This window comes from Aulonocara sp. 'chitande type north' Nkhata Bay, linkage group LG1 (assembly GCF_057382095.1).
Source record: "Aulonocara sp. 'chitande type north' Nkhata Bay isolate Kocher_YH1m ecotype deep benthic linkage group LG1, A_spYH_male_GT1.1, whole genome shotgun sequence".
Taxonomy (NCBI): Eukaryota; Metazoa; Chordata; class Actinopteri; order Cichliformes; family Cichlidae; genus Aulonocara; species Aulonocara sp. 'chitande type north' Nkhata Bay.
Window position 1 is genome coordinate 25,612,143 of NC_141344.1, and position 22,479 is coordinate 25,634,621.

Below are 22,479 nucleotides of genomic sequence, written 5' to 3' on the forward strand. Positions count from 1 at the left end.
GCACAGATGAACACATACACTGATACCCTGACACATGTAGAGACCAATTCCCCGGTCTGGTAGAAGAGGATTATGGCAGACTTCTCACTCAATTCCAAAACCCCACGGTCAGTCATAGGAATTCACTCAATTTGAATTTAGTTTGCAGCTTGTTAGGATGTGAATTGTGCCAATGCCACCCTTATGAAACTGGAATTAATTTTACTGCTTGAATATCCCACTTGCATGGCATTTCAGCAATCCCACATTTGGTTTGCCTAAAGACAAATGTACAGCAGCTGGTGAGCAGGCAGTGCAATTTTACAATATTGCATTCTTAGGGTTTCTTTTTTGTTTCTTATGTTTGAAAAATATGTCTAGAATGATTCTATTTTTGGGGGATGTTATAGGTAAACGAAAAAAAAAAAGATTAAAAAAATGACAAAACTGTCATACCTCTGATTGGCAGTATTCGCTAATGCCTAATGGAGTAACTACCCCACATGGTATTATAGTACTACTAGTATCGCACTACTGGCTTTTAAGGTATGCACCTGTATACACAAAACCTCCAGTGTCTGGATTTCAAGATTTCTAACATGTATAGGAAGAGGATGCTTTTATTAACATTAAATATTTATTAAGAGTCATTTGCATTTCCCTCATTGATGGTCTGATCAGATCAATCTTCTTTATGAATGGAGCATTTTCATACCACAGATGCATCATAAAGTGGGTCACATTCATTTTGTTTACTTTCATTTAGGAAAAGGAATGAAAAAAAAAAAGAGACACTGACAGTTTGCCATAGTACATAGCATGTGTTGTGTGTTGCCAGTGTGGCAGATAATTGTAATCTTTCCCCAAGGGGATGTTGGTCAGCATTATTGTTGTTTATGAAATGTTGTTCGTTTTAGTTAGATAAGGATGATTCGCTCAGTACGGGCTTAATCAGCCAATTAATAAAACAATTACTTGCAAAGGAGTTAAAAACTGGTAATTATATTTATATATATGTATTATAATTTTGCGGTAAACAGATTGTTCTCTATCACTGCGTATTAAGACACAAGCCGTCTGTGGCGTTTTGTTTATGCAGGATGTAGTTTACCCCATCGTTTGATTTTTCATGCATTATAAAACAGGCTAGGTTGTCAGATCTCCTGTACCTGTGAGAGTGTGTGTGTGAAGTTTGTGTGTAAGTGCAAGCCAGGGAAACAAGTTCAAGGATATGCACTCTCTCCAGAGGTTTGCATTTTCTTATTGTGCGTGAGTTGATTCTCAAGATGATAATGACAGGCTTAAGAATAAGATTTTAACAATGCTTTGTTGACCATCTCTTAGACTCAGGCTGCGTTTATCCCCCAGAGTGTTCTTTTCATGCTCTCCAAGTAATTTAGTCTGGAAAATTAAACGACAAACATTATTACAAATAGATGAATGTGCTTTACAAAAGCAGCTCTTAGAACTGATAGACTCTTTCATAGCTGTTACTCTTAAAGGCAGATGCAGCAATCCCAGTTGCACATAAAGATCCTACCTTAGAAATGCTACCAAAGTAGTCATTTGTAGACAGAAGAGAAAATTATATATATTATGCACTTGCTGAGGCTCTTCTTCAAATGGAATGATATATCATCAGTAATCACACAGGCTGTCTTTCTATTTTTCTTCTCACCTATCGTTGATTTTAGTCTTTTATACTATGGTGTGGTTTGAATAACAATTCATCTCTTTCTTTTCTGTTTTCTGATTTCTTTTCAGTGCAGCGTTTCTTAAATAAAGACTAAGAATAATAATTTTAAAAAAGCCCTTGTGCCAGTTGGGCGACTCCATGCACTCTGCTGGGCCCCTAATAGTTTCTCTAATGCTGCTGTATGGTCAACCAAAAATAATAGACAATCAATCAGAGTGGTTGCATACAAATTATGAATATTGTGTGTTTGCTGGCGAGGAATGAATATGCAATGGAGAGGTCACGCTGTTTATGCGACTATACATAAAAGCCTCTAAAGTGCTACTTAGCCCTATCTAATGAAGAAAAGCCCCCACTAAATGAATATGAACAATAAATATAAAAAATTATAAATGATAAGAATAAAAAGAAATGCATTTGTTATGAATAATGAATTGCGGCAAACCATGATTAACAAGATGAGACTATTGAGTTGGATTAGAGCTGTCTGAGTCACCAGCTACATAATAAACCAGCAATTTTACAAAAAGCCCTGTAGTAGTTTTAATAAAACACAGTATTTCAAGGCAGTGGCACCTTTAACACAGTGGCCAAGTTTATTCAGCCCGAGTTTATTAGATTCATGGTACCGAAGTGGAGTTCAGTACAAGAGATTGGAAGGCTGTCGGTAAAGATGCTTTAAATGACAAATCACTACAAGTGGGACAAATAATCAATATATTCTGAGATAAGCCCCACTGATATGTTTTTGTTGTGCTGCCACTGATTTCACAAGATGTACTCTGCTTTCTTCTCTTCCTTTAGAATTTCTGAAAAAACAAATCAAATAAAATGAACCCTCTTTCATAATGCATGGACAAAAGGATGCAGCATTGTGAATGCAGGAAATACATATAGTAATGTTCAAAATTCTTCAGTCAACCTTCATTTCCTTATGATTTGATAGAAAAATGGGAAATAGCTGCTGTGATTTATTGAAATACACGCAAACATAGATGTTAATACAGCATATAAGACAAAAACAGAGCTTGTACAATTGTAACGAGCTTGACAGTCAATATTTGGTGTGACCACATTTATTCTTCAACACAGCCTGAACTCTCTTAGGTATGCTTTCTTGTAATTTCTATAAGTAGTCTTCAGGAATAGTTAGTAGTAGTAGTACTTTTTTGCATTCATATTTGTCAATCCAGCCATCCAGTGGTCCAACACCACTGGTTGAAATGCAGCCCCAAACCAGTCTCCACCATGTTTTACAGATACCCGTAGATGCTTACTGTTGATCTCTTCTGTGCATATTGTTTAAACTGAAAACTTTAAATTTGGATTCGGCCTCCATAAGACTTGTTGCCACTGATTCTCAGACCAGTTCTTGTGTAATTTGTGTACCTCAGCCTTCTATCAGTTGCTTCTTGACACTCCCCTCCCAATGAGACAATTTCTGATGAGACTTTTTTGAAAGAGTAGGTGGATAAACTGAAGGGCCAGATGCATTTCTCAGGTCCCGAGTCAGGTCTAGGGCTGTGCGATATGACTAAAATCTCATATCCCAATATAAGACGTTTCTCATCCCGATAACGATACATCTCAAAATAGTGCATTTTTGTTCCTTCTCATCTGTAAACTCTCTCCATACGCTTTCACGTGATTCTTGTTTAGGTGGTTGAAGAGGTTTGTCGTGTTTGAACTTGTGGTGGGGATCAGTTTGTGGCATAATTTGCATAGTACAGTTTTCTGTCCATGTCAGACTTTTCAAAACCAAACCATGTCCATGCTGCAGAGGTAGCCGCTCATGTAGGAATAAGGTCCTCGATTTTTTGTGACTGGTCCTTCTGTTTGGAGCTACCTGGTTCTGCCTCATCTTCACTGTCCATGCTGGTTTTCTCTGTGCCTGCATCCACGTGGTGACCATCTAAACGATGAAAAAATATTGCGATACCATGAAATAGGGCTGTGCGATATGACCCAAAATTCATATCTCGATATTTTTTAGCTGCATGGCGATATAAGATATATATCTCGATTTTTTTTTTTAAAGCCATAAGTTAAGAACAAAAAGAGAGTTCTTAGTCACACTGTGTCCCAGATGTCACACGGGCACTTTTATTTACATACAGCGTAGATGTACATGAAGAAATTACTCAAAAATAAATTATCAGCATTTATTAAATAATCATGGTCCATAAATAAAAGAAAACAATGTTGTTTTTGTGCATAACAAAAAGCTCACAATTGTGCAGTCAAAATGTAAACTAGAAGACGCTGAGCATAATAACAAAGACAGATTTCACAGCTGCACCACGTCTCTGAACAGGTGCCATTTGTGGTCCTTATACACACACAGTACGGTAATATTATGTTGAAGCACAGTACGTATCACTCCGCGAGGCTCCTCTCCGGTAGCCGTAATCCTCCGACAATCCATCAAGCGGTGCAGCTCCGTAGCTTAGCAAAGTCATATTAAAACATTTTTTGACAGATTGCTGAGCGCTGTGTTCCACATAAAATCGGTTCGCGGTCAGTAAGCACAACCAGAATTCATACATATTGCGCACTGTCGATTTTTGAGAAAATGAAAGGATTTTAGGCCGTGCAGCCCTTCCGGGCTGCATGTCGTTAGCGCGGTTAGCTCGCTAACACGTTGACGCCGTCCAGCCCCACACACGGTAACTCGCTAACGGAGATTTTCCGCTTTCATCTTGTCATTGCCTGCAGGTGAAGCTATGGGGGAGGGGGAGTTGTGTTCAGTGAAGGAGAGGCGAGGCCGAGTAACGTTGCGTAGAGACAAAAGTGGACGAAAGAGAGGCAAACCTGCGGCTCCACAAGTATAATTATAACGTAACATAGACTATATCGATATAAACGATATTGTCACATCTTATATCTCGTATGAAAATGTATCGATATTTTTAAAAAACTCGATATATCGCCCAGCCCTACCATGAAACAAACAATAGTGTATAATACGAAACGATAGATATTTTCATTTTGTCATCCGATATATTTCGTCATATCGCACAGCCCTAGTCAGGTCTAGTCAGGCTGCGATTTTCAGATACTATTCATCTGCTGTGCGTAGTTTTCAGGGTCACCACTTCTTCTTTTGTCTTTCACTGCTCCACTTTTCTCAAATGCACACCATAATGAGACATTATGATGTGCATATGGTTTTTAGCTAATAGCTTTTTGAGAATTACCTTGTTGGAGCAGAAATAGTCTTTTATGTCTGTGACACTGTGTTATCTTTGGCTTTTTTTAAAATAGATTTTTATCAAGTCAACTAAACAAATTGCCTTTTCGCAACATTTCTACTGGTAACAAAGTGGCTAAAGATACATTTAAAACTGTTTTTTTGCTAATGTGTCTGCTTTATGTAGACAAAACACTGATTCTTTTCTCCACTTAGGTGCCCTTTTTTGTACTTGAATGATTCATAGGTCAGTGTTGTGGCTCAAACAAAACGGTCAGTTACAAGGACTGAGCTGAAGTTAGTGAAAAAGCAGCCAGTGTCAAAAGAAATAACTTTGAAAAGACCTTCAGAAAGTCTTTAAAATTTTGGCTCATTGGAAGCAAAATATCAAACCTGCTTCCCAATATGTTCTTATAATCGATGTGTTTTTGTTTTCATAAGTAAAGACAACCACAGGGTTTCTTTTCATGTGTACACATAATCAGCATATCTGTAAAATTAAAGTAGCTGAATTCAAAGGTTGCTGTACTAGAGGTGTGGCAAAATAAACAACAACAGGCCAGGTGTGAATGCCCCTTCCTGATGATTCACAGCACTGCATAAAGAAACCTTTTTTTAGCCTTTTCTCTGCTTTATACAGAGGGCTGCTGAGCACGCATGCTTGATTTTAGCTGTGCCTCGTGTCATTTATACAGCTGCACTCGCTCACACATGGGAGACACCAGTTTAACTACTGCTTTGAACTTCTGTCAACAGCACGGCTCACCCGGGCACCTTAGAATTATGCTAGAGGTTGTATTTAAGTGTTTGAGTGCCGCTGACGTGTGGTAGAAATGCAACCAGCGGAGAAATTTACAGAGTTTTTTCCTTTTTGCTTGTCATTCTGAGTAGAGCGACTTCAAAATAATTGCAAAGGATTTTTCTTTTGTCCCTGCATACATGAGATGATTTGAGACCTCCATATAAGTGTGATTTCCCCCCCACAAAAGAACTAAATCAATGGCACATATTTTTAATTTGATACAATTTAATTAATAATTACATTATTACAGTTACGTTTTTTAGGTCAGAAGGTTCAATAAAATCTCAGGTTTCCCCCCAAAATGTGAACTTTCTAGCAATTATTTCATGGTTGAGGCTTTACAGGGCTAAATCAAAGCCAAACTAAAAGCACTTACATTTAAAAAAAGATATAGAGTTGAAGAGTGGAGTCAGATAGGTCCGTGTGCAACATACCATAAAACGTTGCAAAAAGATGTTTTCCCTTAGAGAAAGCCTTCATAGTCCTATCGAAAGGCATATTTTCAGCCTGCGTATCGTGCCTGCGCCACATATGTCTAAAGAATGCCATGTCACCTTGAAATCCAAAATTGTCTTAATGTGAAAAATTCTTCTTTCAAAGACTATTTTATGATGATGTTTATACATTAGAGCAGCCCATTACCAGGGGGGAGGGAGGGTATGGCATTTTGCGTAGTAATGTGTAAAACTATAAGAAGCTTCTCTGTATAACTGAAGGAGTGCTATTAGTAAAGATTTAATCGTTCTGACTATATTAATGAGGGCGGTTTTGTAGATGACTGTATCTGCATACAAAATGCATCTCGTTTCATCTGAAATTGTAATTTTTTACTGAAATTTTTTTTGAATGCAGTGCCTCATTTCTTCAGACATAATGCTGTAAATGACTTTAAAGCACCAAACTCTGGAGACAAAGCCCCTCTGTGCCTCTGGCTGAGGGACTGTCATTATTGCTTCCTTATTCAGGAGTGAAGCTATTTCCTCCTCCACTGCCAGTCTCTGTGGTGTCGAGGGAAGAGCGGCACGTGGAATGCTGTCGAAAAAGGTGGAAGCTTTGTGGCAGAGTTGTAATGCGTAGCACTCGCACAACGTGCTCGTGGAAGGGGGATGCTGCAGATACGCACCCCTCTCTGATGCTGCGAGCGCTGCTTCTTCTGTCTGTGGTGGAGAAACCTGAAACCTGAACTCTAGTGTAAAATAACCTGAGTCTGATATGGTGAAAGGCTCTGCCATCGTTGGTGTATTATGATTGTTTTTATTCTCTCTTGTTCCTTGTTCATTAGACTATGTACACACAGAGCCTGCAGGTCACTCACCATTACCTGTGTGCTTGGTAGTTAAAAAACAAATAAAAAAAATGTATCAAAAAACCTTTAAATTTGCAGTGTTATATCGGACGACCTTCTCTTTGAGATTAGTCACAGAAAGTAACAGTCCAGTGGGGGTTTTTTTTGTATCACATAGCAAAAAGAGGCCTTTCTTTACACTAAACATCCATTTGCACAAATCACCAGTTTGTTGCTGAAACAATGTTAAAGTAGTATCTAGACTCACACGGGCTAACTGTGGTTGTTGAGTTGTCATTGGTTTACTTGTTTGGACTGGACCCCTTTTAGGTTATTTAGAAGTTAAGTAAGAGCCTTACTTAACTGACGACTGATTGATTGATTGATTGATTGGTTGATTGTCTCTAGGAAGATATTTGGATGTTAAGTTGATCTGATCCCTTGTGCATCTGAGCCAGTTGATTATCATTGCAGTGTAATTATTGTCTCCACCCCTTTCTTAAGATGTTTTTCCCTTTGCTTTTATGCCTTTCGTTTTCAGTTTTTATGGGCGAGGCGTCCACCGTCTGCCTGTTCCTGTCACTTTACCTCCTGGGTAAAGTTAAGATGTTGGTGAAACTTGCACACAATGATCAACTAATTAGCCTTTATTAATCAAGGTTGCATTTGTTGCTTCACAGGAATCACTGCTCCCCTACAGGATTGGTCAGATTTTAGTGAAACGAGATAAGTTTGTTGTGGACATTGCTGTTTGCCAGCCTCCTTGACTTCTCGCTGGATTTTAGTTCTTATTGGTGGGCGCAATAGAGCCAAAAGACAACAAAACCTGTAACTCTGTGTTTGCACTTTGCACATTACAATAACCTCTAAATTGTGATGAGTCATGAACAGAAAGAGCTACTATGTTACTGACGTTCTGTTTTTTTTTTTTGTGTGTGTTTTGTTTTCATGTATTTCCAGCTTCCACTGCACAAAAATGATCGGTTCCTTTAATTTTCTCTGTTTTACATGTTTTTTTTTTTCTGTATAGCTTTAGCTAATCCGCTCTAAGTTTTCCAGTAGGAATGATGTCACTCAGATACATAGCGACGCATAATAACAGAGGGTTTATCTTTTAGCTTACAGAGAAGGGGTTGAGTAGGAGCCACTCGCACTGCCTGATGTGAAGAAACGCATGTGCTCACAAGCATACACTGAATGAGAATAATGTGTGTTTGTGTGTGCGTGTGTGTTTTCCTGGCAGACAGTAAAGGACAAATGCATGTATCATACCTAACAGGGTAGGTGGAGGGAGGGGGTGTACTCTTGTTCCTGTGAATAAAAGAGAGCAATCCATTGATGTGTGAAAGAGAATCTGCAATTTGTCCTCGTTCACCATTCCTACCTAAGATATCAAATACACACGCAAACACACACATAGGCTGATATGCACAAATATAGCCCCATAGAAATGAAGAGTGCCCCAAAATGCACCAGCATGCCCTGAGAATAGAATAGCACTCCAATATGCTCGTCCCATTTGTCTCAATCGGCCGGCTGTCTGAGCGGTCAGTCTTGGGACCTGAATGGGAATACAGAATAGAGTGCAGCTTTTTACACTTACTCAGCCTCACTGTACTCAGTATCTTTCTGACCTCTGTGGCCTTGCTACATGGAGCAGATACAACGCATCATTCACTTCAAATCGACAACATGCTTTTGCAATTTTCATCCACGCTACCAAACAACCTAACCTCTGATCATATCTGCACAAAGTAGATCGACCCAGAACTACTGAATTCATCTCGCGTTAAATGGGTTCAGTGCTTCTCTGAGCCTTTAAGGTCTAAAACTCATATTTTAGGCCAGTAAATGAGTCAGATTTTTAACCATCATAGGCCAAATATACAGATACTGCAGTTTTGGTCAGTTTAGTTCCACTCAATTTACTTAGATTTTTTTTTCTTTTTATTCAGATCACTTTCATGAGGTTTCACATTTGGGAAACACGCAGTATGAAACAGTCAGCTGCACTTGTAATGTTAAACTAATTAATTAACTCTTTGATACAGCGTTTAATAATACTACTAGAAATCATAACAGTAAGATAACAGACATGATCCACTTTTTATCACCTTCCCTCAGATTATCCTGTATTCATTGCGGGCGCTGACCGGCTCAGTACAAAGCATCTCGTGCCGGCTATTATCGACCCATTAATTGGAAAGGGGCCCATTGTAGTGAAAGGGTTGGGCAGTACAGACAGGCAGGAAGAGATGGAGCCTTAAGATCAGCCTGGAATAGTTGGCAGGAAACAGGGTCCTATGAAGTGGCTTAATGTGCTTTTTATTGGCTCGTGCAGGGTGGAGCATGTAATTTAGGTGTGAAATGTCTCTTTTCCCTTTTTGATAACAAACCAAACAAAATACCATCGTATTTACCGTGCAATGGGGATGTGCATTTCCATTCATCGTGCTAATCAAAGCAAATTTAATGCTAATGTACAACAGACCGTTGACATTTCAAGGTTTTTTGGTCCATGTGGATGACAAAAAATAACTTTTTGAGTCTGTTGTAATAATGAAAAAGTAAAAGTTCTGTTCACAAGGATATTATTTGTTTTGTGTGCACAGGTGTGGAAAATAAATTAAACCATATAACCGGCAGGAAAACTATTTTCTGTTAATGTCCTTTCCTCCTGCTCAGTGCTAACAGAGCTGAGTTGATTGAAAAATATGCCCAAGGTTGATACCCTGGTCATAAAAGTACAGAAGGGGCACATCAATATAAAAACTCCCAACTCTCTTTTCCAAAAAAAAGAAAAAAAAAAAACGCAGGCTGTTATCATTTCAATGCCAAACGATTTCATTCATTCTTCTCCTTACTTCGTGGTCAGATTCCAGTCTTTGACATAATCTGTGGGTGTTTTCTTTTAGTATTGGTTGAAGGCTGAGGCAGAATAAAGTGTTTAGGTAGAGATAAAGGTGCTGGTGAAAGCATGGAAGGTCAAAGAACTGAGGTGGCCCGCCTGACCTTCACACACCCTTTTTCATACCGAGCCACCGCTGCGCACGGATGACATTGAAATACTCTATCGACTGTGAGTCAAGCTGTGCATGTGAAAAACTCTGGCACAAGTAGACATTACTCACTAAACATGACATTTAACCGCCACGAATTCAAGACACAGAGAGTTGTGCACAACACAGGGTAATTATTTGTGTTGCTGTGATGAATACTGCTACAACACTATGAAAGCTATATCTCTCAAAGACATTTGTTTCCGCCATTCCTCCCTACCTGAGCATGACTTGGTTTATATCCTCGCAATAATTTCGCCTGAATATAAGCATATAACTTTCCCTCTCCCTGTGTTTTTGCTGAGAAGTCTATATATCTTGCAAGTTTTTTTCATTTTTTGTAACTTTAGCTATTTCTGGAAATTCTGAAGATTTTCCTTTAACATGATCAAAACCACGACACTGATCTACCCTGTAAAACTTCAAGTCATACGGTGCTTTATCCTGTTTATGCAGTAGGGCTTCTACCAGTATTTCATTATACTGCTATGCTTTATCACAGACGTCATTCTGTTTCTTTGCATCCATGTGCATGTGTTTTAGTTTCCTATCGATTCACGTTAGTAGAAGGCCCCTGTGTGCGATCGGGTTACCCATATGAAATAAAGCACCACAGGCTCCAGCACATGCAAGATGCGCTTCCTCACAAGCAATTTATTTTTGTGCACAAAAATAGAAAGGACAAAAAAAAGTGCAGGATATTCTTAGAGTGTCAGCAGATTCCCGTGGAGATGTTGTTAAAGGAACAAGGAGCAAATAGCATTTTAAATTCTGCACAAACAGTCCGACTAGGACTCCAGAACCGTATCGGCAATGTTCTCTATTTTCATCGAGACTGTTGTCCTAGCGCTCATTGATTATATGATGTCTGCCAGATTTGATGTTCAGCTCTGTGGTTTACTCTCAAATGGCTAATTAGCCTGCCTTATGTGGTTAATGAAATGCTCAAATCTTGGCCATGTAGGGCTCCCTTTTTTTAATTTTATAGCTTTTATCACCCCTAATCTGTCCTCTGCCTTATTTTTTTATGCATAATTAATCATATGTCACTAGGAATTCTTGTTTCGCAGCAGGACTCATTTCTTTCATGCTTACAACATACTTTTGTCTCTCTCTCTTCTCAACAGACGGACAATTTCCCCACGGAGCCTAATTATATGGGTAGCAGACAACAGTTTGTTCAAAGGTAAGGGTTGAGATCTGTGGCCTTGACTAGACATCAGACCCTTGTTTGTTCGTTTTTTTCAGCTTTATTTTATTCCCCACAAACTACTTTAACATTAACTGCGCTGACAATGAACTGTAGTGAGTAATAAAAGGAAGAAGACGGTCGTGTACATTAAATTAGCTTGAAAGTCGGTCACTAAAAATATTCTGTGTTACTAGAACATTATCACACACAGGATTGGACTCAAAGCAGACAGCAAAGCTTGTGCAGTATTTTTAGAAGCATTTTATTACATCCTAAATCCTTAAATCATTATAATAATGTTCCTTGCTTGGCATTCAAGAATGGTGTCTCTAAACTTCCTTGGAGGGTTAAAAAACACCCACTAAGAAATCCTCCACCACACTCAGCACTCACAGTCCTTTTTTTTATTTGTTTGTTTGTGTAGTAGTTCAACATTCAAAGACCCTGAGCGAGCAAGCCTCAGAGACAGCGGTCATGGTGACAGCGACCAGGCTGACAGTGACCAGGACACCAACAAAGGCTCCTGCTGTGATATGTCTGCAAAAGAAGCCCTCAAGCTGAAGGCTGCAGGCGTGAAACCACCACCCCTGGAGGAAGGTGAGCCCTTACCGGAAAAAAATGTGATTACACGAGAAATAAAGGAGCGTCGTGCAGGCCAACACACTTGAATAAGGGAAAAAGAAAAAAAGGACTCAATTCGTTTTCTGTGCTCAGCTCAAGTTATTTGTATTAATGGTTGAGCTTTTGACTTGCCTGAGCGCTCCCAATCTGAACTTATACTTGGCTACTTTATTTCCCCTACTTTGTTCTCTGCACTTTTCACATTTAAAGTGCATGGGGGTGTGCGGTTGTATCGGAGGGTGTGAGCGAGTGTGCATTCTATACACGTCCTCAGTTTATCAAAGCAGACAAGCCCATTATGTTTTTATAAGCCCAACTACTTCAGCTTCTCCATTTAGTCCCCTTCCTCGAGCACCCATCTCTGAAACTTTGATAATGTAACATGGAAAATGACTTAGTGAGCGGCAGGCGATGTAGCTTTGTACTGCGGTGATTAAATATGAATAATTATTCTAAGCGCTGCGGGTCAGGCAGATTACACATGACATGTGTAGAACAATAACTCCCCAGATATGAGTTGTTGGGGTCCCTCGCACCCCAGCGACCTCACATGATTCGTGCAGGGTCAGGGGAAGGAAGCAGGAAGTCAAGATCACACACGGGTGTGGTGTAAGGTGATAGGGCGGGAAGGTGAAATTCTCCCTGCGGTTTCAGCCAGTTGTGTACATCGGCGTGCATCATTACCTGCTAGGAAAAACACAGATTCCCACAGAGATACAGATTTCCCAAGTCTGGCTGACAGGATGCGGCAGTACAGTCCTGTATCCTGAACATGGATTCTCAATAATGACGCTATTAATCCAGGGAACAGACGGGCTGTTTTTCCTTCTTGCGGAAGGACAATGACAATTTGTGCAACACTCTGTGCTGCAATATGCATGTCTCACTGGATAGCGTTTTTTTTTTTTCCTTTTCACTGGTTTTTAGAATGGGAAAAAAAGCCCACACATGTTGGCAAGAGAAATTGGACAATTAAAAAGCTCCATATGTTTCTCATTTTGAAAATGTTCTCATTTAATTGTCCAAGAGGGAGTAAATGGATCGCATTTCTACACACAAGACACATGACAAAGGGAGACGAGAGAGTTTGGGGCATTAGTCGGCGTGCAAAAGCTGTTGCTGGTGGTGTCGGACGAATGCGTGCTGACCCCGTCGGCCTTTGCGCCAGCTGCGACCCGTCCTTCCGCCCTTCCTGCGTGTTGCTTCGATCAGGAATGTCTTGTTCTCGTACAAAAGATCGCATCAATACGCACATATACGCGCGAAGGCCAGCGGTGCTGGAAGCTCAGTGAAGGGCTATAAACTGCCTGTTCTCGCTCACTTTATTCTCACCCTCTGCTCTGTTTTCAGCCCCGCTCCATGACTTTCGTTACACTTCTCTACCGCTCCTTGTTTGGGGAAATCGATTGATGTGAGATTAGACAGTTAACTGGCTGCAGCTGGCTGTGTTTTGCCAATAACATGCAGGCTTAGCTAGGCCTGTGGGGGAGGGCTGGAGCAGGAGGCCAAACCCTGGTGCTGGAGTGGTAGTGAGAAGTGAGGTGTGGTACACATCGCTCTGGCGGTGTTCCAGCTTGTCTTTATTAACTTGCAAAAATACCAGTTGAATGCTGAAAGGCCTCGCTGTGAGTTAAACCACACCTAAATATTACACGATGCAGTCATGGTCAGTCACTCTTAGTGCTACTGTTGTCTTTATTGGTACTGAATCATTTTATGCCTAATTGATGAGACTTTCTTTTAAAAAAATAACCAAAAATCAAAGAATAAATGCAATAGAGGAAACTCAAACGTGAACTATTAAAAGGGAATATGATGTGGCCACAGTCAGGTTCTGCCTAATATTTAAATAAAACTGTGTGTGTGTGTGTGTGTGTGTGTGTGTGTGTGTGTGTGTGTGTGTGTGTGTGTGTGTGTGTGTGTGCGCGCGCGCACTCTCGTGCTCCACATGGAAGAGAAAGAGAAAGAAAAGGGAGATTGTCATTGGTCACTGTCTCTGGGGTCGTATTCCTGCAGGCTTATTTTCTTCAGATCTCAGCACTTAGCATCTCCTTCATAGGTCTCTCTCTCTCCCTCTCTGCCCCCCTCCTCTCCTTCCCTCGTTCATCCCATCTTAAGTCCTCTGTTTCCCTCTAAGCGTAGCCCTCCCAATTACTCTCTGTAGCTCTCTCTGCTTTCCTGCCAGAACACTGCGGCCTCATTCACTGGCTCCGTATAAACAGAACTACAAGTGCACAAAGCATGTAGTTCAAGTCCCAATCAATTCCCAACCCTGTTTTAGTCATAGCCCCTATACTTGCTAGGTTGTAGCCTACAGCGTATCTACAACTGTGTCTTTGTTTTTTATTTTAATTTCTATTTTTAACATTCTCGTTGGCTTTTTTCCTCCTTTCTCCTCTTTTTCAGTAACTGCCACGAGTAACATACATTAACCTCGTACCGTCCGTGCAATCCATCGCCTCCTCTGATGCCCAGTGTTCAGCAGTATCCTGCTAGACAACATCATCTGGACATCTTCGCACCACAGATCACTCTCAAATTGATTAATTAGCTCCGCAAAAGTGGTAGCAATGTATTAATTAAGCTTATATTGAGCTTATAATTAAGCGTATATCAAATGCATTTTTTTGCCAGTTTTAAACGCCGATTAATTGATGCTCCAGCGTGCCTGCTGCAGCAGACATTAATGTGGGCTTGTCTGGCTCTAGCGGAGTGGCTGGCAGCACATCGCTCGCCTCTGTGGAGATGACTGCCACAGTCGCTATCACGAACAGACAGGCGGCAGTGGTGTTGGGAGATGTTACCCACTGATATAGCTGTCCGAGCAAATGGAGAAAGAGAGAGAGAGAGAGCTGATGATTGAGGAAGAGCAGAAAGAATAGAAGGGGCCGGATGCTGTTTAACTGTACCAGCTGACCTATCCTAATTAGCTGCGACTGGATTATGATAATCAAAACGCCTCTTGCCTTGTTTTAAAGAGAGATACTCGAGTGTGACAGAAGAGGAGGGGGTGGGGGGCAGGGGGAGGATATGATACTACAAGGACAGTGTGGGTACAGTGAGGGAAGACAGCGAGAGACGTGTTTCTGTGACGGCATGGTAGAAAGTGATGAAATGTACTTTCCTCTGTTATTTGTTGAGGGGTGATAAAAAATCCCCACCCCCACAGCATCCCACAGCTCGTGAATGTCTCAGAAACGCACACAAACTCCTGGCACAAATATGACTAAACAGTGATGTAAGTGCACGCACAGATCTGCTACATAAATAAATGATGATGCTGTATTTAGCTCTTTGTTTCCAAGATGGTTGTCTTCTCTGTAGGTGTTCAGCAATTTATGGTGATGAGAAGAGAGTGAGTCCTGGGAGCTGGGAGGCGAACAGTTTATATGTATAAATATATATATAATGGGTACATTTTATGAAATTGGATTGCCTCCCTGGTGGATTTTAAACATTTTCCTTGCCTAAAAAGTTGGTAAGGGATCAAGAACGTTACAATTAGAACCCAAGAAATTTGAAGTTGGTCAGCATTGGCTTCAGATTGACTTCATCTTTATTGTCAGTACTCATACTATGTCTTGGTCAAGGTATTTGCTGCTACAGTGGCTTAGTAGGTGGCTAAATGAATGAATGAATGAATGAATGCTTTATTGGCCATATGCAGGTTGCCCCACAGAGGAATAGGACCCCCCCCCCCCCCCCCCCCCCCCCGACTTACACACACAACAACAAGACAACACAAGGGAATACAGCTATTCAAATAGACAGTTGAATAGCTAAAAACATACTCTGTTATGTTATGTGAACATAATGTGCATAATGTGGGGAATATCTGCAATTTCAGTATAAAAGTATATAATGAATTCCTTACTTTTATACGTATAGGATATCATAGAGTCCTCACTATGGCCTTGCAACACTTTGGAGATAAAAAATAAAAGAGGGCATGACTTTACATTTTTACATCCGAAACAATCAGGAGGAAATTAAGTCTTTTAAAAGTTATGTTGTTGAATAATAAGCTTTCTCTTCCATTGCACACTGGAAACAAACTAACTATTCAGACTTCAATCCATCTTAAATATTCACCCATCTTCCCCCCGTGGCAGCCTTAATCTTAAGACTCCTGCGTTACTGTATTTTTTCAAAGGGTCTTGATTCCCCACAATTTCCTTCTTTTTTTTTCCTTTTTATTCGGAGCAATTAATTTTGAATCGCGAGTGAACCTTTTGATAAAAGAAAATGCAATTCCAAGATTAATTGACTGGTCAGAAGTCTGATCAGATGCCCTTTTCACACTTGTAGCCATGGCAACCTCTATCCTTCTCACTCTGGCCTTCAATAAACCTTTATCTGACTTGTGGAAAAGGCCGTTCCATTCAGCATCATTCATATTTCATGGACAGATAAATGCAGACACGTTTTTCATAGGGTGGGTAGATGTGTATTACATCTCTAATTTGAATCCTTCTGAAATTGTATTCAGAATGCAGCTCAGTAAGTACACTGTCTGTTCGCTATGTGCACGTACATTATTGATACAAATAGTGAATTTTGGCCAGTAAACGGTGCCTATTGTGCTTAATCATGATCACAGTGTTTATGTCATTTGAAGATATTCATATTTAGCCTTTTTTGTGGCCAACTAATTCTACAAGGAACAAAAACACTGCACACACATATTACTGAGATATCATTGTTTTCTTGGTTGTATTTGTTAGCGCAAAGTTTTATTATAAATAGTTATGGTGAATTACGGTTTGTCACAGTCTGATGGATGAGTTCATGCCACTCTTTTTTTAAATAATAATTCTTTTGTGGGTTTCCTTTTAGGGATGAATTGTTGCTTAGAATAAAAGTAAAGTTTTCAGTCAAAGTGAGTGAAAGACGGAGCAATCAGAAAGAAAAAAAAAAGTCATAAAAAAAAGTCAAGCTGCTGAAAGACAAGCTGATTGAAGATGCATCCTTCTCCTTGAAACATTTCCGCTGGGCATTGAATCCAAATTGGAGTCTTGATGAAATTACGGCACAGCCAGAACGTGACTCCGATTTATCGGATGAAACTAAAAAGCAACAGCGACGAAGGAGCTGAAAAATGATGACTCAGTATCAGAAAACGTGGTTAATGGTTCACATTCCTATTACTAGATCCTCCATACCTGTGATAGTTCTACACAGTGTAGCCTGCACCTAACTTAACCCCTGCCCAGTACTCTGTTTGTCCTGCATGAGCTGCTCATTAAAAGGTTTAACAGGCAAAGGCAAAAATGAATATTACAATTGGATATACTCACAAAGGGCAGCTGCAATCCTTCTGGCCTGTCAAATAGTGGGCTGCTTAGGTGTGAAGGGTTTGAGCTTTAGAACTCGCTGGTTTTCAAATCTGCTCTTAATATCACAGCTTAATGTGCATCAAATTTTTCTGCAGATTCATCTTCATACCTCTTATAAATCTTAACGTGCAGTTAGAACATTTGTACATAATCAGCTATGACAAATGCAGCATAATAGTTTCAGTACTGTGCAGAAGCACTGAACTTTCTGCACAGTACTGCTACTACTGAGCCTTTCATGTATGTTTCATTTTTTCTGCCTTTTAACTCATTTTCCGTCCAGTTCTTGTATCTGACCTTTCTTTAAAGCAATTACCACCGAGCTATAAATCATTTTGAATAAAAAAAGCACCTAATTCAATGAATGAACTAGTGTTGTGTCTATATAAAATAGACAACTTAGATGGAACCAATTTTAAATTGTATCTTTAGGCACATTGTTACCATCAGCATGTCACAAAAGCACATATTTTCCTCCCATGTCTTTAGCTGAATGAAAAATGCCAGTTTGACAGGCACAAAATAGCATTTGTGAACCAACAAGGTGATTCCCAAAGAGCTATTAGCTGGAAACTTGGCATATCTCAGCGTGGTGTCCAGTGTGTCATAAGAAATTGAGAAAACTGGACCAGTGGAGGATGAAAAAAAAAGTAGTGGAAGGCCTAAAAAATATCTTCCACATTCGATCAGTACCTAAAAACCAGAAGAAACAGGGAAAAAAGTCACCAAGGACCTGACATAGGACCTCAGAGATGCAAATGGCCTTTCACTCGATCCATTTAGTACTGTTTAGTGAAGCCTCATCAGATTGTCTCAGTACAAGTTTGGTAGTCAACAAACCATTCTTAGGAAAACAGAGAGAAAAGGCTGAGGTGTGACAAGTTACACAAGAACTGGACTAAAGTGATGAATCTAAATTAGAAGCCTTTGATTCAAATCATCATATGTTTGTACGATGGAGGTCAGGAGAGATACAGCAGTGACTGTTGGGAGCTGCATTATAGCCAGTGGTGCTGGAGATCTTGTCAAAATTGATGAAATTGCAGATGCAGAAAAGTACCATCAGATTTTGATCCACCATGCAATACCATCTGGAAAGCATCTGATCAGCAACGGCTTCATTTTTAAGCATGGCAGTGATCCCAAACACACTGCAAGTGCAGTAAAAAACATATGTGACTAGAAAAATACACAATTGAACACCATCAGTGATGGACTGGCCTCCCCACAACCAACATTATAGAAACAGTTTGGCTTTTGTAGGCTTTAAGAAGCATGAAGAATACTCCTGAAGACTGATTTTGCATCATAATCTGTATTTCAATGTATGTTTGCACATATATGTGTTTCAGTAAATGAAAATGGAAACGCATATATATATATATATATATATATATATATATAGATAGATAGATAGATAGATAGATAGATAGATAGATAGATAGATAGATAGATAGATAGATAGATAAAGCTAAACTTTAGTGTGCACCCTGAGAGAAGGGGCATTGTTAATATGTTATTCTTCACACGATGTTAAAGTCTTTTTTTCCTGCAGGTTAATGGACAAACATCTGCTGAGAGAGAGGCTTCGTCAGAGACTGTTGTAATTAGTCAGTTTGCAAACATTACTCCAAACAGGTAGCATATGGAGGAGTCATAGTTTCGTGTGATGCCGTCACATCTGTCTTTTTAAACATGATTAATTGAGGCCATCGAGGTATGTTTACACCCAGTGCTTTGTGTCTACACCAGCAGAGACATGCATGTGCATGGTTCTGATGAACTCTTGCAGCGTGAGCGTCTTTTTTATGCCTGTTGGCTCTTTTCGTGAGTAATCAGTAATTTAAAAAATAACAACAACAAAAAAACAAGCAGAGTTTTAGTTTCTCCTTATTAAGTATCTGTCCTGTCTTAGTATCAGACCACTAGAGAATCCATTTATAAGTGTGTAGCATGGCCTTGGGTAGTAGATTAGAAAATCGACCGTCATCTGAAAACAGCAGATGCTCGTGTTTCTTCTTACTGTTTGTGCAAGCCATTGAGAAGCGAGGATTTGTCTTTCATCTTCTCGTGCTCCTCATCTTCTCAGCTTTCTGTGTCCTGTCCCTGACTGGGCTGATAGTCTGATTCATGGCAGCATCACCAACCACTTCCCTTGTGGGGAAAATGAGAACCATCAGCAATCTGGACTTCTCACTCAAAGTCAAATAAGATTTGTGAGTGTTTGTGTGCTCATACACATGTGCCAGATCCTGTGTTCACCCCGTTCTTAGAGGATGTGGCGGTATCGCACAGCAGTGAGGCGATTTGCAGCTAAGCTAGTGGAATCCTGTTGAAAGCCTAAAATCTTGTGGGGTGAAGGGAGGGGAAATATCACAGTCTTAGGATTTCTTCTCTCTCATTACGGGAGATTGAAAGGGATTATTCTATTTTCCTCAATACACAAAGTTTTATTAAATTCCACTGTTATGATTGCAGTTCACGAAGGGTAATGTCCGTTCTTGTGTCCTTCCTCTCGAGCTGCAGCTGATGAGCTTGGCTGCAGGAGTGCGAGTTCCACCTCTAAACCTGGGCCCGACTGCATGGCGCATCACCCCCTGATCCTCATTCAGCTAGTGAAGCCTCTCTCAAGCACTGTGGCACCACAGTGTTGGAGAGGATTGATGAATATCTCAGACTCTTACCGCTCGGGCCGTAAATCTCTGACATTATCCCTTTCCCCTGGTAGCCGCAATGAATAATTACGGCATGTTTATGGAAGCAGTGAGTAAAAATATGTCTTATTTCATTCTAAGCACCATTATAACCTCTCGACATAGCATGATTGGACTTCTGATCTTAAAAACTCTGCAGGAAAAAAAGAAAAGAAAAGAAAAACAACACAGGGAATGCGTTTCTCCCGCTGAACCTGAATGCTTACAGGTGCCCCGGCCCCTCTCTCCTCGCACCGCTGTGTAATGAGAACATGACAGGGCATTAATCCAAGTGTGTGCCCGCTCATAATACATCGAGAGGACACACAAAGCCGTTAAACACTGTGAGAATGTTACTGGAAGCTTGATGGAAAAAATGTAGGTGCCCTAAGTATAGGGATTAGAGTCATGGAGATTTAAACATAATCACACTTCAACCATATTGTTAGGGCTTCATCCACTGTCAGGCCAACTGCAAAACCTCAGGGACGATACCGAGTATTAAAACACTCTGTAACATTCAACTGTTAACCCAGAACTGCTTCTATCTTCTTTGTTTTGTATCAGACGCCACACCTGGCAGATGAATTTGTATGCGTTTGTTTTACTGCCTCATTTGAGCGTAATAGAGCTCAGAAAGCTGGGCTGGGCGGTTTGAATAGTTTGCATGTTTCATATTTACAGTTTATACACGCACACAGTCTTGCTTGCTGTAAACACACTAGTAGCTCATATCATCATCGTCGTGTTCATCATCCAGGGAGCGTAGGCTTTCATTCTGCAAACGTAACAAAAAAATAACTGCCACACGTGTTTGCGCTCTACACACCATCACTCACCCTGCGTGCGTGCACGAGAGAGAGAGACACAATCCAGTTATTTATCAGTTCCATCATCGTGACAGACGTGTCTCCTCTCCTAGTTGTTCTCGTTGTAATCACATGAACAACAACCTTGTAGATGTAGTGTCTGTACTGTAAATTAAATTAACATTGTGTGCCTGAGCCCCATGGCTGTGCAGCTCTTTTCTTTTTTCTTTTTTTTTTCCAGGCGATAACCTCTCCCTGGAAATTAAATTTGCGATTACAACAAACACAATTAGGGTATTATCTTTTCTAACTTTTGATTCAAAGATATTTTAAGATAGAAGATCTCGCACGCTAAATTCCCGGGGTTCTGGGGTTTTTTCAGCTCCTGGGTGGCACGTGGAGTATTCGTTTAGCGAAAAACATCCGACAGGCTTAAACGGTTATTCGGAAGTGGTGTGTGTCTGTTAGATGCACAGACTGAAGGGCAGCAATAACTCCTGTCACCCTGGTTTGCAAAAGGCTGATTTAGTGGGTTTTAGAGCGGGCAGTGTATTACAGTCAGACCGTCCTTGTGGCTTTCTTTTTCTGCATTAAAAACAAAATCATCGATCATTGTGTGACACTGAATTGTGGGCTGCAAAATGATCATTTTTTCCCTCCACACCCCCAACTATCCAAAAGTTAAACAAAAGAACAGTTACGAGGCAAGTTTGTTGTCACAGCGCCACTCTTGGAGTATGTGCTGCAGAGCAGCAGCAGAATTGTTCCAGTATCTGCTCTCAGTGGGTGAAACATGTTGTCCAGCACAGCAGTAGGGAGGATACTACGGAGCAGATTATAATGATACAGAACATCGTCACTCCCTGGACCAGAGCCACTCCGCGGCCATCTGTCCTCTTTCCATGGACAGCCGGGCATTTGTGCTTTTGTGTGTGTGTGCGTGTGTGTGTGTTAGAGAGTTTCCGATGTAATTCTAGACATTAACCAAGCTCTTTTACATATGCTTTGATAGCCTCTGCTTCCCCCCTATCATTTTTCAGCCGTATACATGACCATTCTCATCTCTCTCTCTCTCTCAGCGCTCTCTCGTACACCTCTGGGTTTCCAGTTTTGAGGCACGCTAGGGTTTTACAAAGTAAAAATATCTAACTTGTACTGTTAATGAGCAAGGCGCTGCTTGTTTTGCTGCTCTTCAAATCATTATACATTAGATTCAAATGGAAATTAATTAACTGACTAATTGACGGTTGTCATTCTTTGCAGTGCTTACAGGCAAAAGATGAGTTTGTTAGTGGGGGAAAAACAGTCCTTGAAGGTTTACTGCTGTTGCAGATATCTGTTGCTATCTTGGCACTCAGAGCAGTGCTGGCCTCGGGAGTTTTTGCCTTTTTGTTTTTGTGGTAATTTATGACCTACTTCCACTTTGGAAACATTTTTACACCGGTGAAATATCCAGATTTGATTTGATTTATTTTTTATTTTTTGAGGCCAAAGTTAAATCTTTTATATGCCATCTTACAATAGCTTCCTTTAACTCTTTCCAAGTCAGCAAGCACCTGCAAAGAAGAAAAAAACAAACAAACAGTTATTTATGAAAGTAAATCTGACCTTACCTGTCATTAAAGAAAGCTCCTAGACTTCAGGAACATCCTGTATAACTAGTATTAACCCTACATGCTGTTACCTGCCAGCCGTTATGCTCTTAAATGCACTGCACACGAACTTAATGATAGGGCTTAATATAATTTCTACTGTGCTGTTCCTTTGCTATGGACAACACGAGGTGAAAGTAAAAACTCGCTCTCTGCAGCTGCGGC

At 40.3% G+C, this 22,479-nt stretch overlaps 1 protein-coding gene across 2 annotated transcripts in view; it reads left to right on the top strand.

Annotated features, from left to right (window-relative positions):
• The window catches only part of pcdh17 (protocadherin 17), a 67,388-nt gene that overhangs the window by 18,302 nt on the left and 26,607 nt on the right, over positions 1–22,479 (top strand). For both annotated transcript variants that reach the window (XM_086290345.1, XM_086290335.1), the window contains exons 3-4: positions 11,139–11,197; positions 11,628–11,800. In XM_086290345.1, the coding sequence (XP_086146471.1) occupies positions 11,139–11,197; positions 11,628–11,800 (232 nt within the window). The remainder of the gene's footprint in view (positions 1–11,138; positions 11,198–11,627; positions 11,801–22,479) is intronic.